The sequence below is a fragment of the Puma concolor genome, chromosome A1 (assembly GCF_028749965.1).
Source record: "Puma concolor isolate L17-30 chromosome A1, mPumCon1.1.hap2, whole genome shotgun sequence".
NCBI classification, from domain to species: Eukaryota; Metazoa; Chordata; class Mammalia; order Carnivora; family Felidae; genus Puma; species Puma concolor.
This window is the reverse complement of record NC_141667.1, coordinates 104740915-104758532: the sequence shown is the minus strand read 5'-3', so window position 1 is coordinate 104758532 and position 17618 is coordinate 104740915. Positions and strand designations below refer to the sequence as shown.

Sequence of the window (17618 nt, the reverse complement as noted above, 5' to 3'; positions counted from 1 at the left end):
TTTTAATAAAGGCTCTAAATCATGGCACTTCTTTGTCCATATTCATTTCTTAAACACAGTCATAAAGGAAAATGAAAAATGTTTATTTATAAAAGTAACCCAGAAAGTCTGTGTCTTTTAAATGACTTCGGAATGAGAATCTGATGTAGATATGTACATAGAAACTTGCTTTTTCTCTCTGTACTAGAAATCTAAGCTTCTGCTGCTTTTGAGCTTTCTACCTGTATTGAGGTCATTGACAAAGTTGTAAGATAGTTAAAGTGTACAACATGAATTGATATACATCGTGAAGAGATTCCCACAGTTGGGTTAACACATTATCCCACATATTTACCTTCTTTTTTTTTTTTTTTTTTTTTTTTTTGGTGAGAACATTTGAAGTTCTACTTAGCAAATTTCAGTTACACAATACAGTATTACCTACTATAGTCACCACTTTTGAGCTTTAAGAACACATTATCTGGTTTCATCAGTGGTGACTTAAAACAATTTTTTAAAATAAAGTTTATTTGTTTTGAGAGAGAGGGAGAGAATCCCAAGCAGGCTCCGCACTGTCAGTGCAGACCCTGATGTAGGGCTCCATCTCACAAACCACGAGATCATGACCTGAGCCAAAGTCAAGACATGGATGCGTAACCAACTGAGCCACCCAGGTGCCCCCAAACACATTTTTTTTGGCCTAGGCTTTATTTTTATTTTTATTGGATTTAGGTTCACTGCAAAATTGAGAGAAAGTAGAGTTCCTATATACTTACTGCTCCTACTACACATTCACAGCCTTACCCACTAACACCATTTCTTCTAGCCATTGTGCTCTGCCTATTTGTCCCTGGCAATCAATTATCCTGTTACTGTCTCCATAATTTTGCCTTTTCCAAAATGTCATATAGTTGGAGTCATTCAGTATGTAAGTTTTCAAATACCATCTTTTGCTCCCACCAATGATGTGTGTGAGTGCCTCTTTCCCTACAGCCGCCCCAGAATGTGTTACCCAAATTAGGTATGTTGACTTTAGATGGGTGAAAATAGTGTTTCAGCATAGTTTAAATTTCATTAGAAGGGCCCATTTTGGCGCTTGGTAAAGTATTTTTAAAACTCTTCCCAGATTCAGAAGCTGCCAAGCTAGCTCAGGTCATGGTATCAATGCTGGTGGGTTCAAGCCCACCCCTCCACGGCTGGTGGGGATCTGTGCTGGCAGCTCAGAACCTGGAGCTGCTTTGGAGTCTCTCTCTGCCCCTCCTCTGCTCACACTCTGTCTCTCTCTCTCTCTCTGAAAAATTAAAAAAAAATTAAAAAAGAAAAATGAACTTTTGAGTTCTCATACTGGAATCAGGCAGCAGTTTAATATCAGGACTAATGGCAGAGAAAACAAAACCGTATCAAGTAACGCCAGTAAGGCAGAGAGTAAGAGGTAGCCTTGTATAGACCTCGAAATGCCTACTCTTTCTGAGCTTGCCACTAACTCCCAAGTTTAACGAACTTGTTAGTTTTAGGACGCCACATGACTTTGTATTACCTATTTGGTTTTAGACTAAATTTTGGATTCTACTTAAAATACAAACTGGCTATCTGGAAAGGAAATGGCCCTAGTTTACTCATAAGCTGATGAGCAAAACAAACCCAACATCACAAACCTTCGCGGGCAAAACAAAACAATGGAAAGCACGTGGGGCAGTTCCTAGGCGTGAATTGAGGCGGGGCGGGTCGGCGCCCAGCGTGGGCTGCCTACGCAGTGGAGGAGGATCCGGCGCGAGCGCACGCTCGCCCCTCCTCCATGACGCCACAGGCAGGCCCCGCCCCCCAGCTGCCCAGGTCTCCTGTTATCTCTGCGGCTAGCAAGCGCCCCGGAAGCTGCCCCATCTCGGGGTCATGATGGGCAGCAAGATGGCGTCTGCCAGCAGGGTCGTTCAGGTAAGGAAATTTGGTCACTTTTCCGCACCGTGGGCGGTAGGGATGGTGCTGATTATAGCAAAGGCGCTGGGAAGAAAAGGCGGTGGCGGAGGCTGCGCGGTGACCGCGGCCCTGGGTAGGGCCAGCGGCACCGCCCGACTATATGTGTGAAAATTGGACCTAGAACCCAATGAGTCGGGCAGTGAGCCGGAGACCAAAGCCGAGGGTTCGAGCCAGGCCGCGGGAGTGCTGTGTATGAGCACGTAGGCAAAGAGCTGCTGCGCGGTCCCTGGACTGTATCCTGCCAGGACCTCAGTAGCCCTCTTAGAGGAGTCTGCGGGCTAGGCTGCCCAGGCAATAGTCTCGGCCAATCGGCGTCTAGTATTGTCTGCGGTGTCCCGCATCAACCAATCGGAAGGAAGGCAGTAACGGCGCGTGGAAGGAAGCGAACCGTGCATCTGACCCGGTGTCCCTTCAAGGTCTTGGGAATGGCCAGAGAACTGGCCCCGCGGGCGGAGTCCTCACCCCAGGCGTATTCTCCCTCACCAATCCGAGCGTCTGGTTACAGGCTGGATGGGGACAATTGGAGGGGGGGAAATATATATTATTTAAGTTTGTTTGTAATACATGTTTTGTTGTTACCCAAGTTTTTTTTTTTTTTTTTTTGTTTTTTTTTTTTTTGCCCTGAGTTTGTATTGGTAGCTAGAGGAACTTTGTTAATCCACACATCAATAATTAACTCCTGGTAGCTTTTGTATTTGCTTCTTCAGTTGTGATCGCTAACTTAAATAGGACAGGTAAAGTTGGTATATAAAGGGACACAACCTCCACTTTTGTGGCTGTTTTACACAATCTCTTTTAAATTCTGGAAGTGTACTGTATGGTTTTTAACTTTGGTATAAGAAGTGCATTTCCCTTTGTACAAATACATGTCTTAAAAAGACCTTTTCTTAAAGTTGTTTCAGTCAGAAAGATAATCTTAGATCCTAGCCTTTGGTCCCATTGCATAAGGATTCTGTTACTCATTCAGTAGGTAGATATTAAGCATTAACTAATTAAAGATAGTATGAGGATTAGGAGAACATTGGACAAAGGACTGGTTGGTATCCGTAATGTATAACCATACATGTTCATAATACATAGCTCAATTTTAAAATGGGTTAAAAAGTTGAAATGGCACAAAAGAAGATACACAAGTCTGTGAAAAGATGTTGAACTTCATTGCTTACCAGGAAAATACAAATTAAAACCAGGAGGTACTACTACATCTACCAAAATTATTCAGAGTTTAAAAACTGTCAGTACCAAAAGTACTGATGACAGTGTGAAGCATCTGAAACCCTCATCCATTGTTGTTAGGGGTATAAATGGAATAGCCACTCTGGAAAACTTTTGTTAGTCTCCAGTAATTAAATATAGCTTCCCTATGATGCAGTTTTACTTATAGGTTTATACCCAAGAGAAATGAGTGCGTATACCTACAAAGAGACTTAGATAAAAATGTCTGTAGCCACTTTATGCCATAATGACCCCCAAACCAGAAAAAATCCAAATGTCCATTAGGAGGATAAACAGATTGTGGTAGATTTATTAAAATGGAATAGTACACAGTAATGAACTCCTAACTACTGATAAGGAAGGAAGAAAAAAAGATACTGTGAGATGCACAGTAAGGAATGGTCTGTCTTCCTCTAAAAGAGCTGCAAAGACTTGTACTCATATTCATAATACAAAGTGGTTTTTGCTAACATTATGCAATAATTACATATAACCTTAGCAAAATTTATTGAGCACTTCTGTGTCAGGTCTGTACTCAGTGCTGAGACTATAGCACCAACAAGCCAGACATGGTGCCTCCATAGAACTTAGAATTTGGCTCTTAATTCATACCTTAAAGAAAGGGTAGTATTTCAACAAACTGGCACAAACTGATGGGAATTCATAAGGCATGGTGTCAATATTAAGTAGAGAAATTTGGCTCGACTGTAAGGTATTCAGAGATAATTTTAGTAGAATAAGTTATAGGGGCGCCTGGGTGGCTCAGTCAAACTTTCTCTCACAGGCAAATCCCTGGTTCCTCCAAATATCACTGTAAATATATGTACTCATTTGGTGAGTCCTACAATAGATTCAAAATGGTTTCAAAATTGCTATATTTATACAGCTACCAACACCAACATATTAAGTAAAAAGTTCAAGTTTTCTTAGTACTGTATTTATTATTATCATTGCCTTTACATGAAAGTACAGAGTATAAGTACTGTGAAAGTTATTTGGATTAGTTCCTTTTTTCCCCCCTTAGTTATGTTACCCAACTGATACACAGGTAGAATTGCTTCTTTGGGGGTGCCTGGGTGGCCCAGTTGGTTAAGTGCCGACTTTGGCTCAGGTCGTGGTCTCAAGGTTCGTAAGTCTGAGCCTCACATCAGACTCACTGACAGTGTAGAACCTGCTTTGGATCCTCTATCTCCCTCTCTCTCTGCCTGTCTTCTGCACGCACACCTGTGCAAGCACCTGCACACACTCTCTCTCTCCCTCAAAATAAACATTTAAAAAAAAGGAATTGCTTCTTTGTGTTTACATTTAGAGTCTAAACATTTTTTTTAATGTTTGTTTATTTTTGAGAGAGAGAGGAAAAGTGAGTAGGGCAGGGGCAGAGAGAGGGAGACAGGATCTGAAGTGGTTCTGTGCTGACAGCAGAGAGCCTGATGTGGGGCTCGAACTCTCAAAGCATGAGATCATGACTGGAGCCAAAGTCAGACTCTTAACCAATTGAGCCATCCACATGCCCCTACATTTAGAGTTCAAAAGCAAATTTTGGGGCGCCTCCATGGCTCAGTCATTTGAGTGTCCAGATTTGGCTCAGGTCATGATGTCATGGTTCATGAGTTTGAACCACGTCTCTGTGCTGACAGCTGAGCCTGGAGCCTGCTTCAGATTCTGTGTCTCCCTCTCTCCCTCTCCAATTCATGCTCTGTCTCTGTCTCTCTCTCTTTCACAAATGAATAAACATTTAAAAAAAAAATTTTTTTTTTAATTTTTTTTTAACATTTTTATTTATTTTTGAGACAGAGAGAGACAGAGCATGAATGGGGGAGGGGCAGAGAGAGAAGGAGACACAGAATCGGAAGCAGGCTCCAGGTTCTGAGCCATCAGCCCAGAGCCCGATGCGGGGCTCGAACTCACGAACCATGAGAGCATGACCTGAGCTGAAGTCGGACGCTCAACCGACTGAGCCACCCAGGCGCCCCCCAAAAAAAATTTTTTAAAGTAAATATTGAGGTGTCTGGGTGGCTCAGTCAGTTAAACGTCCAGTTCTTGATCTCACCTCAAGTGTTGATCTCAGGGTCGTGGGTTCAGGCTCTGCACTGAGCATGAAGCCTACTTAAAAAAAAAATTTTTTTTAATTTAAAATAAATAAAAAGCAGATTCTGAGAGGAAAATTTGAGTATAAGTTAAGTATTAGATGATAGTAAAGAACTATTTTTAATTTATTGTGGTAAAATGTGTAGATATTATGGTTTGACAAAAGTCTTTTTATGTTAGTGATACATATGGAAGGTATTAACAGGTTAGAGGAGAGGGTTGGGATTTGTTTAATGGAGGAAGGGGTGATGAATTAAGATTGTCTCTGTTGCTGTTGAAATTGTGTAATGTGTTTATCAGGGTTTATTTCATTTTTTTGTTTATTACAGTACTGGCTCTACTCATATATTTAGGAAAATGCCTTTTAAAAAAGGGGACACCCGACTTCAGCCAGGGCACGATCTCGCGGTCCGTGAGTTCGAGCCCCGCGTCAGGCTCTGGGCTGATGGCTCAGAGCCTGGAGCCTCTTTCCGATTCTGTGTCTCCTTCTCTCTCTGCCCCTCCCCCGTTCATGCTCGGTCTCTCTCTGTCCCCAAAATAAATAAACGTTGAAAAAAAAATTAAAAAAAAAAGGGGGGGGACACCAGGGGCACCTAGCAGCTCAGTCAGTTAAGCATCCAGTTCTTGATTTCAGTTCAGGTTGTGATCTTGCAGTTCATGGGTTTGAGCCCCAAGTCTGGCTCTGTGTCCACATTGAGTAGATTGCTTGGGATTCTCTCTCTCCCTCTCTCTGCTGCTCCCCTGCTTTCTCATACGCATGTGCTCTGTCTCAAAATTAATAAATAAACTTAAAAAAAAAACAAAGAGGACACCAGTCTGGCAATTTAATCTCTAAGGGCATATGATGTCATATTTTTAAGTGTGCGTAAGCATTGTTGAAATGGATTTTTCTCTCTTGTGTACGTATCATTGTTTAAGTGTGTGTATACATACTCACATACCTATACAGTTAGTCCTGTCTTACAAATGGTCTCTGTTCACACTTGGCAAATGTTTCCTCAACATTTACTGCATACCTGGCAGTACTGCAGAAGTGCTAGTTCTCTGACTCTGCCTTTTGCAGGAGATTAGCTGTCCTCTAATCATTGGCTTATTGATCTAGGAACAGAAAAGTACTTCAGAATACCTGGAGTAAAAGATGCAGAAGACAGAGGTGAGAAGTGAGGCTGGAGAGGGAGGGAGAGGCAGATCAGGATGGGCCTAGTGAATGCCAAATATGAGCTTGAAGTTTATCCTGAAAGCTGTTGAACATTTTTAAAGCTTTTAAATGGGGTGTTGATAGCGTATGGATAGAACATTCTTTGAAGAAGATTGGCTATGAAAAGGAAGAAATCGTTACTAGAGGGAGAATTGGGTTTCATTTTTGTTTTGTTTTGAGAGAGAGAATGTGTATGAACAGAGAAGAGAGAGAGGGAGAATCCTAAGCAGTCTTCTTGCCCAGCATGGAGCCAGACATGGGGCTCAGTCTCACTGATTGACACACAGTGTGACATTAGTGTTTTGTTTTTTACCATTAGACTTGACTGTGAACTTATGCTGAGGGAGACAACTCTATTCTAGCATTTTCTCACAGGAGCACAATTATAGTGGGGTTTTCAGGCCAGTTCCAACAAGCCTATTTATTTCCGTATTCATATGAAATGTATATTATGTAGTGGGGTGCCTGGGTGGCTCAGTTGGTTGGGTGTCCTACTTTGGCTCAGGTCATGATCTCACAGTTCGTGAGTTCAACCCCCGCGTCAGGCTCTGTGCTGACAGCTCAGAGCCTCAAGCCTGCTTCAGCTTTTTTGTCTCCCTCTCTCTCTGCCCCTCCCCTGCTCTCACTCTGTCTCTCTCTCAAAAATAAACATTAAAAAAATTTTTTTAAATGTATTATATAGTACATATATACAAATATTTTGGAGATAAACATACAGCTCAATATCACTAGTTACAGAGCAACTTCTAGATTACTTTAGTTGAAAATAGTACTGTTCATTAGAGTCTTAGCATTGTATATTCAGAAAATTTCATGCTGAAAGGTCCATTTAAGTTTCTCTCTAGCAGGGGTGCCTAGGTGGCTCAGTTAAGCATCTGACTTTGATTTCGGCTCAGATCATGATCTCTTGGTTTGTGAGATTGAGCCCCACGTTGGGCTGTGCACTGATAGCACAGGAGGGCCTGCTTGGGAGTCTCTCTGTCCCTCCCATGCTCGTGCACTCTCTCTTTCTCAAAATAAACAAACTTAAAACAGAAAGGTCCTCTACAGCATTATCTAGAATTCTAGGGGTAAAACAGCAATACCCTGCAAATATCTGGGGTTTTTTATTAATTTAATTTAATTTAATTTAATTTAATTTAATTTAATTTAATTTTTTAAATTTACACCCAAGTTAGTTAGCATATAGTGCAACAATGATTTCAGGGGTAGATTCTTTAATGCTCCTTACCCATTTAGCCCATCCCCCCTCCCACAACCCTTCCAGTAACCCTCTGTTTGTTCTCCATATTTAAGAGTATCTTATGTTTCGTTCCCCTCCCTGTTTTTATTATTTTTGCTTCCCTTCCCTTGTGTTCATCTGTTTTGTATCATAAATTCCTCATATTAATGAAGTCATATGATACTTGTCTTTCTCTAATTTCGCTTACCATAATGCCCTCTGGTTTCATCCGTGTAGTTGCAAATGGCAAGATCTCATTCTTTTTGATTGCCGAGTAATAGTCTGTTGTATATATATGTACCACATCTTCTTTACCCATTCATCGATGGACATTTGGGCTCTTTCCATACTTTGGCTATTGTTGATAGTGCCGCTACAAACATTGGGGTACATGTGCCCCTTTGAAACAGCATACCTGTATCCCTTGGATAAATGCTTACTAGTGCAGTTGCTGGATCATAGGGTAGTTCTATTTTTAATTTTTTGAGGAACTTCCATACTGTTTTTTCTTTTTTTTTGATGGGATTTTCTTTAAAAAATTTTTTTTAATGCTTATTTATTTTTGACAGAGAGAGAGAGACAGCATGAGTGGGGAAGGGGCAGAGAGGGAGGGAGACACAGAATCCGAAGCAGACTCCAGGCTCTGAGCTGTCAGCACACAGCCCGACACGGGGTTCAAACTCACAGACCGAGAGATCATGACCTGAGTCGAAGTCGGACGCTCAACTGACTGAGCCACCCAGGAGCCCCAAGGAATCTCCCAACTGTTTTCCAGAGTGGCTGCACCAGTTTGCATTCCCACCAGCAGTGCAAAAGAGATCCTCTCTCCACATCCTCGCCAACATCTGTTGTTGCCTGAGTTGTTAACGTTAGCCCTTCTGATGGGTGTGAGGTGGTATCTCGTTGTTTTGATTTATATTTCCCTGATGATGAGTGATGTTGAGCATTTTTTCATGTGTCAGTTGGCCATCTGGGTGTCTTCTCTAGTGAAGTGTCTGTTCATGTCTTTTGCGCATTTCTTCACTGGATGATTTGTTTTTTGGGTGTTGAGTTTGATAAGTTCTTTATAGATTTTGGATACTAACCCTTTATCTGATATATCATTTGCAAATATCTTCTTCCATTCTGTCATTTGCCTTTTAGTTTTGCTGATTGTTTCCTTCTCTGTGCAGAAGCTTTTTATTTTGATGAGGTCCCAGTAGTTCATTTTTGCTTTTGTTTCCCTTGCCTCCGGTGACATGGTGAGTAAGAAGTTGCTGAGGCCAAGATCAAAGAGGTTTTTGCCTGCTTTCTCCTTGAGGATTTTGATGGCTTCCTGTCTTACATTGAGGTCTTTCACCCATTTTGAATTTATTTTTGTGTATGGTGTAAGAAAGTGGTCCAGGTTCATTCTTATGCATGTCTCTGTCCAGTTTTCCCAGCACCACTTGCTGAAGAGACTGTTTTTATTCCATTGGATATTCTTTCCTGCTTTGTCAAAGATTAGTTGCCCATACGTTTGTGGGTCTATTTCTGGGTTCTTTATTCTGTTCCAGTGATCTGAGTGTCTGTTTTTGTGCCAGTACCATACTGTCTTGATGATTACAGCTTTGTAATACAGCTTGAAGTCCGTGCAAATATCTGTTTTAAAATCAAGGGGTGCCTGGGTGGCTCAGTGTGACTTTGTCTCGGGTCATGATCTTGCAGTTTGTGAGTTCTAGCCCCACGTAGAGCTCTGTGCTGACAGCTCAGTGGGTGGAGCCTGCTTCATATTCTGTCTCCCTCTCTCTCTGCCCCTCCCCCACTCACACTCTATGTGTCTCTCTCTCTCTCTCTCAAAAAAAAATAAACATTAAAATAAATTACAATAAATGAATGAATAAATAAAAATAATATTCGCAAATACATGTTTCTATGGGTTTAGAAAAAAGACTAAAAGGGCCAACAAATGTTTAATCTGGTCTTTGTGGGTTTGGGGATTATAGACTGTGTTTTCTTATTTGTGGCTTTTCACCATTTCTTCCAAAGTTTTTACACAGAGCATGTGTTACTTTATAGTCGGAAAAAGCTTTTTTTTAATTACCTAATTTTCTTTCTTTCTTTCTTTTTTTTAAGTTTATTTATTTACTTAGCTGATGAGCAGGGGAGGGGTAGAGAGAGAGGGAGAGAGGGAATCCCAAGCAAGCTCCAGGCTGTCTGCACACGATCCCATGAACTGTGAGATCGTGACCTGAGCCAAAATCAAGAGTCGGACACTCAACTGACTGAGCCACCTAGTCACCCTAAATTAGCTAATTTTCAATATGCTTTTTATCCTGTTCTGCACTGCTAGATAATTGGCCGTGGTAGGAAAACAACATTCAATACAAGTCAGGACACTTCTAATTCTTACCCAGCAGCAGGGTAATATATGTCATACAACATAAAATCTGTGTCATCTTTTTTCATAGGGTTGTTTTGAGGTCAGTTGGTAGTATAGTAAAATGTCTTCTAATGTGTAAAGTCCAAAGGTATTATGAAGAGTAGATAAGATAAATTAAAAGTTCATAGACCAGCTTTCCTAGTTGGGGAAGAGTATAATAGTAATATTCAAGTTGCTGTCAAATATTAAGTTATTTTGTTTTAATAAAGGTATCTATGAAGTTCAGTACATTGTTTTTTTATAGAGTTAATGAGTTTAGTGCTTCATCTTTTTTTTTTTTTCCATATATTTTATTTTTCCTTTAGGTAGTCAAGCCACATACTCCATTAATAAGGTTCCCTGACAGAAGAGACAATCCTAAACCCAATGGTAAGTTGTGTTTTAGACTTTTTAAAAATTAGGTACAGATATATTTATACGTGAATATTCTATTATAGGCATTATTTCACATTTTAAAATCAGGGAGACCATTATAGCTTAGATCAAAACAGTTTATTAAGTTGCACATGCAGAAATTAACTTATTACCTCCATTTAAAAAGGTAGTGACTCCACAGAACATGTGTTTGAACTTTTTTTAAGAGTTTATTTTGAAGTAATCTCTACACCCACTGTGGGGCTTGAATTCACAACCCTGAGATCAAGAGTCGCGTGCTACACCAACTGAACCAGCCAGGCACCCCTGTCTCTGAATTTTTTTTTTTTTTTAATGTTTATTTATTTTTGAGACAGAGAGAGACAGATCATGAACAGGGGAGGGGCAGAGAGAGAGGGAGACACAGAATCCAAAGCGGGCTCCAGGCTCTGAGCTGTCAGCACAAATCCCGATGCGGGGCTCGAACTCACAGACCGTGAGATCATGACCTGCGCCAAAGTCGGATGCTTAACCCACGGAGCCACCCAGGCGCCCCTGTCTCTGAATTTTTAATGATATTGTGATTATACAGGGAAATTTTTGTTCTTTGTTTTCTTCTGCCCTTTATTTAAAAGATTCTCTCATGCTTACATTGGAGAGGTTGTGAGGCACAGTAGCCATTCTTATATTTTTCTCCCAGCTAACCTTTTCTTTCATTGACTGATATATTCATTCAGTCAGTAGATACAGACTGCCTTAGACCTGAGTAATCATTGATTATAAAGTAATTGAAGATTCTGAACAAGTCCTGTTTTCCCCTTATCCCTCACTTTTAGCAAATCCTTTGTCTCTGTTGTTTTTAATTAATTCCAGTATAGTTAAGTTACAATGTACAATATATTCAACAATTCTATACATTACTCATTGATCATTATGATTGTCCCTGTTTTTATTATAAGATATTTAATCTTTAATTCAGGGAGGAGTGGAAGAAGTTTTATAGGGATATTTTTAATTTAACTTATTGTCACTTTTTTTTTAATGTTTATTCATTTTTGAGAGAGAGAGAGAGAGAGACAGTGTGAATGGGGGAGGGGCAGAGTGAGAAGGAGACAAAGAATCAAAGTAGGCTCCAGGCTCCTGTCTGTCAGCACAGAGCTCAACGCAGGGCTCAAACCCATGAACCGTAGGATCATGACCTGAGCCGATTTTGTAGGTTTAACTGACTGAGCCACCCAGATGCCCCTAATTTATTGTAACTCTTAAAGAATTAAGATATAGGTGATAAAGGGGGCACCTGAGTGGCTCAGTCAGTTAAGTGTCTGACTTCAGCTCAGGTCATGATCTCACAGTTCATGATCTCGAGCCCCACATCGGGCTCTCTGCTATCAGCTCAGACCCCACTTCAGATCCTCTGTCCCCTCTCTCTCTGCCCCTCCCCTCCTCATGCACACCCCCCCCCCAAATATATAAACATTAAAAAATATATAGGTGAATAAAGAAGTATAAAGGTATTGAGAAAACTTCTCTTCATATACCAACTTTCTTATTCCCTATTATATTACCTGTAAACACCACCATATGACAAAACTTAAGTGTGTAGATTATTCATATGGGTTATACTTTACTACCTAGAAATTTAATATTTTATAAACTTGTTCAGTTTAGTAATTCATTAACTTAAAGCTTCTTCCTTATTTGTTTTAAAAAGAACTTTTTGAAATTATTTATAGCTACCCAATTTATAGCTACTCAATAATACATTTTAGGATTATACCCAGCATTTGAAGAATGACTTGATTACTCAATAATAGATCATTCAAAATAGTATTTTAAGACACCTGAGCAATTTATTTCTCTAATTACATTTTTTTTTCAGTATCAGAAGTTTTGAGATCAGCAGGACTACCATCTCACTCTTCTTCAATTTCACAGCATTCTAAGGGAAGTAAATCACCAGATTTGCTGATGCATCAGGGTCCTCCAGACACTGCAGAAATAATAAAAACATTACCTCAGAAATACAGAAGGAAGCTTGTGTCTCAAGAAGAAATGGAATTTATCCAAGTAGGTCATCGCTCTTTATCATAGTACTGTGCAAAACACCTGAACATTTTTGGCTTTTGGAATTTCATATGCTTGTTCTTTCCATTCCTTGTCACAGTGGGTCCATAGCTAAGACCAAGATAGGTAGCACAGGGTTATGAGAAATAAACCATGTACAAGCCCTCAGTAAAAGTACCTGAAGGAATATATATGTAGAAGTATAATATGTTAAGTAGCAATAGCTATAACCACATGAAAAAAAGCTCAGTAGAGTCCTTGGTAATTTTTCAATGTGAAGGGCTTATGAGGCCAAGAAATTTGAGCATCACCAATCAAGGTCAACCTTGAGTTCCTTCCTGATCAGAAATTGTTTACAACATTGATACAAGTGCCTAAGAGCAATGAAAAACCGAAATTGTTATTGAACACCTGATGATCATTTGCTTAAAATGGTGTAAATTTATATAATGTCCATGAAAAGATTTCTTCTGTAAATTTAAACCTAATCTTTTTGCTTTATTTTTTCCTTTTCAGCGTGGAGGTCCGGAATAGTCACTGACAGTGTGGCTGCTGTTTGCCATCAAAGGAATAGTCTTTACAATAAAGGACTTCCAAAGTGGCACATGAGAAGCTACATTAAACAACTTGAATAAATATTCTGTTAAAAAAAATGAAATAGAAAATTTAGATGGACACTTGTATCTCCTAATATATGTATGTTGGTCAGCTTCTCCACAAGCTTACCTAATTGTTTATATACTTATTAAAGTATACATTTTTAAATGTAGCCTATTAATTTACTCTTGATTATCAAGTATTATCAATGTTGAGCTATTAAAAGCACACAATATCTAGTAAACTGTCATAGGTTTCCCATAATTTCACTTTTGTTTCAGTTTCCTTCCTTCCTTCCTTCCTTCCTTCCTTCCTTCCTTCCTTCCTTCCTCCCTCCCTCCCTCCCTCCCTCCCTCCCTCCCCTCCCCTCCCCTCCCCTCCCCTTCCCTCCCCAGCACATACGTAACTGGGGGAGTGGCAGAGGGAGAGAATCTTCAGCAGGCTCCAAGCTCAGTGTGGAGCCTGATGTGGGGCTCAGTCTCATGACCATGAAATCATGACCTGAGCCGAAATCAAGAGTCAGGAGTTTACCCTACTGAGCCACCCAGGCGCCCCTCAGTTTCTTTTTAAGACATGGAAAGATTTATCAGAATTGTTGCTTTTGGGAAGTGATTTTCCTGAAGTTGGATGAGGATCAGTGAAAGAATGACTCCATTATTTGTTCTTAATTTTCTTTATATTTTTCCATTCACAAAATTACTGGAGTATAACTAGTTTAAAAACCATACCCTACACTAAATAATAAAAATACAGCCAAGGTAAAACAGGTGACTTTGTGGTAGTAAAACTGGGAGTTAATACAAAAGATTATTTGTAACCTACATTCAGAAGAAAATGAATATAACATAGAAACATATAACATTGAGTAGAAACTGCAACTTACTATGTTATTAGGGGTGTTAAGAAAGTCTTATTCTTTGATTTATTTTACTGTTTTGATTGTCATCATGTGTGCAAATTCTGATAACCACTAACTTTCTCAAACTTAATGTCTGAAAGCCTCTTAAAATCGACCTATTTACCTTATTAAGGCAATTTATGAAACTTTAATAAGGTCTTACAATGCCAAGGGTATGTATTATTGTGAAACTAAAGCCTCACAAAGCTAAATAAATTTTCTTCCATACCTTGAATGATTTCTAGAATATGCTTTAAAGAAGTCATCCTTAATAGTAAGGGTAGCTAGTGGGCAATAGACCGAGTCAAATTGTTGAGTATCGCTCAGTTGCCTGCCAATTAAGCTTTACTTTTTCTTTTTCTTTTTTTTTTCTTTTTACTATTCCAGGGTTGTGGCCTAAATATGAGACTGGTATTTGGTGGTAACAATAAGCTATTCTGGTGATTCATAACATGATTCATGATTTTTTTTTTTAAACCTGTTTGGAAAGTTTTGTTAAAAAATATCACCATTCTCTTTTTTCTCTCTGTAATTTTTTCATTTCAGTAAAAGGAAGCCAAGGACAATTTTTTTTTTTGCTTTCAGAAACAGTGGGTTCAAGTAATGAAGAGTGATTTGTGTACTGCTGTGGGCCAGCAGTCAGGAACCCCATACTATAACTGTCTGAAGTTCACCTTACTACAGATCCTACCATGAAAGTTGCAGTGAAAAAATAGATCACTTTTATAGAATCTGTGAACACAAGTATGACAAAAAGGCATATTCAGTGGGAGTTGGTGTCACAGGATGAGTTCCCAACAAGGATAGTATAGAAAGAATTCTGGCTTAGCTTTAAATAGCCTGTATTTTCATTTCAGAGTGAAGCACTTAAAATGTGTAACCATCAGCAAATTGCTGAATTTGTTCAAGTTTTTCAGTTTTCCTCTCCAATACTATACAGTGTGATAGGCGGGATCACAGTAGTGTATTATGTATTACTTTGTAGCAATTGAAAACTTAATGACTAAACACCCAAAATGTAGTGGCTAAAAACAACAATAATCACCTAATAGCTCATGGTTCCTCTGGGTCTGGAATTCTGGACCGTTTGGTTTGGCAGTTGTGCTCAGTGTCTCTCACGAGGCTGCAATCAGATGCCAGCGAGGACTGCGGTTATCTGGAAGCTTGACTGGAGCTAGATTATCTACCTCCAGTGGCTCATTCACGTGGCTGGCAAGTTGATGCTGGCTGTTGGTGGGAGGCCCCAGTTCTTCCCCACATAGGCCTCTTCACAGGGCTACCTGATTGAATTCATGATACGGTGGCTGACTTACCCCAGAGCAAATGATCTATGCTTGCAAGGCAGGCAGAGCAATGCCTTTTATGATCCAGACTGAAAAGTTACAACACTCACTTCTGTCATATTCTACAGGTCACACAGAACAGCCTGTTTCACTGTCAGAGGAGACTGCACAAGCGCATTGATACAGAATGGAAGATTGATTGGGGCCACCATGAAAGCTGGCTATTGCTAATGGGTACAAGTGCTTTCTAAACCGTATAATGCTATACAGATGACAAAAGGTATTTTATGCATACAGTGACCTAATGAACCCAGAATATGACCTAAACAACTGCCTTTTTACCCTACTTAAAATGTCCCCAGATAGGAATTAACTTGTCAACAGCATAGTATAATGTGATCATCAATTCATATGCCATGATATACTTCGGAGCCTCTAGCCTCACAGGTGTATCATCACATTTAGCTCACTACTTAGCTTATTGCTACTACAAGTGAGGTTAAATTACTATTAAAGTGAGGGAACTTTGAGGGAACTTTATTTTTTTTTTTTAATTTTTTTTTTTTCAACGTTTTTTATTTATTTTTGGGACAGAGAGAGACAGAGCATGAACGGGGGAGGGGCAGAGAGAGAGGGAGACACAGAATCGGAAACAGGCTCCAGGCTCCGAGCCATCAGCCCAGAGCCTGACGCGGGGCTCGAACTCACGGACCGCGGGATCGTGACCTGGCTGAAGTCGGACGCTTAACCGACTGCGCCACCCAGGCGCCCCGAGGGAACTTTAAATTCTGTGATTCCCATATATTATTAGGTATGACTTGACACAATTAAGAGACAATGGTAAAGATGGTGTGTTTGTGTAATGTATGAGAAGTTTGCCTATGAACATATCAGAGCTCAATAAAAACCCAAGTGACAAAGAGCTGGAAGGAGACCAGTAATAGTTACGCAATGACAAACAGCACTGTCAGACCCTATTCTAAGGGTTTTGGAAATGTGAAGTCACTTAAGACTTGCAGCAACCCAATGAATAGTTGGAAACTAGGAACCAAAAGGTAAATACTTTGCCCAAGTAATAAATCTAGTGATTGAATATTTGTGGGGCCAGTACTCAAATGCAGGCAGTCTAGATCCAGAGCAAGAACTCAACCTTTACATTACCTTGACTAAATTATGAGTGTTGGTATTCTGCTGCCTTTTTCAACTCTGAATATTCGCAACTCTTAGAAACAACAAATGCTCCAGCTCAAAACCTTGGAATTCCTGTTTTGTTTTCCCTCCCCCCACAACCCATATCCAGTCTGTCAGTAAATCTTATTGGCTAGAAGCCAAAATGATACCACCTTACATAGCTTACTGCAATAATTCTTTCACAGGCCTTGATTTTTTTCTTGCCCCTTTAAGTCTATACTGCTGTCAATGTAAAGGGCCATAGTGAACTTTAAAGCAATCAGATCACATTACTTTGCTGAAAACTCTACAGTGGCTTTTTTTTTTTTTTTTTTGGCAGTGTCTTTTCAGTGATGTCTTTTATTTATTTATTTATTTATTTAATTTATTTTTGAGACAGAGAGAGACAGAGCATGAACGGGGGAGGGGCAGAGAGAGCGGGAGACACAGAATTGGAAGCAAGCTCCAGGCTCTGAGCCATCAGCCCAGAGCCCGACGTGGGGCTCAAACTCACGGACTGAGAGATGACGACCTGAGCCGAAGTCGCACGCTTAACCGACTGAGCCACCCAGGCTCCCCTTTTAACACCTATTTAAAACTGCAAGCCCTACTATATCCCTTTTCCTGCTTTATTATCTCTATAGCGCTGAATTCTGAGTACCGTATTTTATCCCCTTCCATTGGAAAGCATGGTTCCTTGTCTTTTTCCCTCCTGATTTCTCAGAGCCTGGCACATAGTCAGCACTCAATATACATTCGCTGAATAGTGAATTAATGTGTTGAAAACTTATGCGAATCAAGGTTGAGTACTGCTCACAGTTAACAAGTACCTACTATGTCTAAACTTTCTGGATATCTGATTTACTCTTCAAAACCACTTATGATGTAGCCTATTTCCATTCTACAAAGTAGAAAACCGATGATCAGATGTCTGTTCCACAGTACAAAATTCTTCAGCTGACTTGGAATTTTTTCTCCCGGTAGTGCTTCTTTACAAAGGACTGAACTAAGAACGCCACTTGGCCAGCCCTAAGGAACTGGGTTCTCTTCTAAGTAACCTGAGATTGCGACGATAGGCGTCCATAGCAACCGTGGCGCCCTGACGCCCTTGCGCAGTTACCAGAAAGCGAGATTCGGAATAAAGAGGTCAAGCCTTCCACACTCATACATTAAGC

The 17618-nt window shown here is 40.1% G+C and overlaps 1 protein-coding gene across 1 annotated transcript; it reads left to right on the top strand.

The window, feature by feature from the left end:
* The first annotated feature begins 1758 nt into the window (after nt 1-1758).
* On the top strand, nt 1759-14225 carry KGD4 (alpha-ketoglutarate dehydrogenase subunit 4). The gene is made up of 4 exons (XM_025924824.2): nt 1759-1911; nt 10383-10446; nt 12311-12498; nt 13012-14225. Exons 1-4 carry the CDS (start codon nt 1870-1872, stop codon nt 13027-13029), a joined length of 312 nt encoding a protein of 103 aa, XP_025780609.1. The 5' UTR covers nt 1759-1869; the 3' UTR covers nt 13030-14225.
* Nucleotides 14226-17618: the final 3393 nt, after the last annotated feature.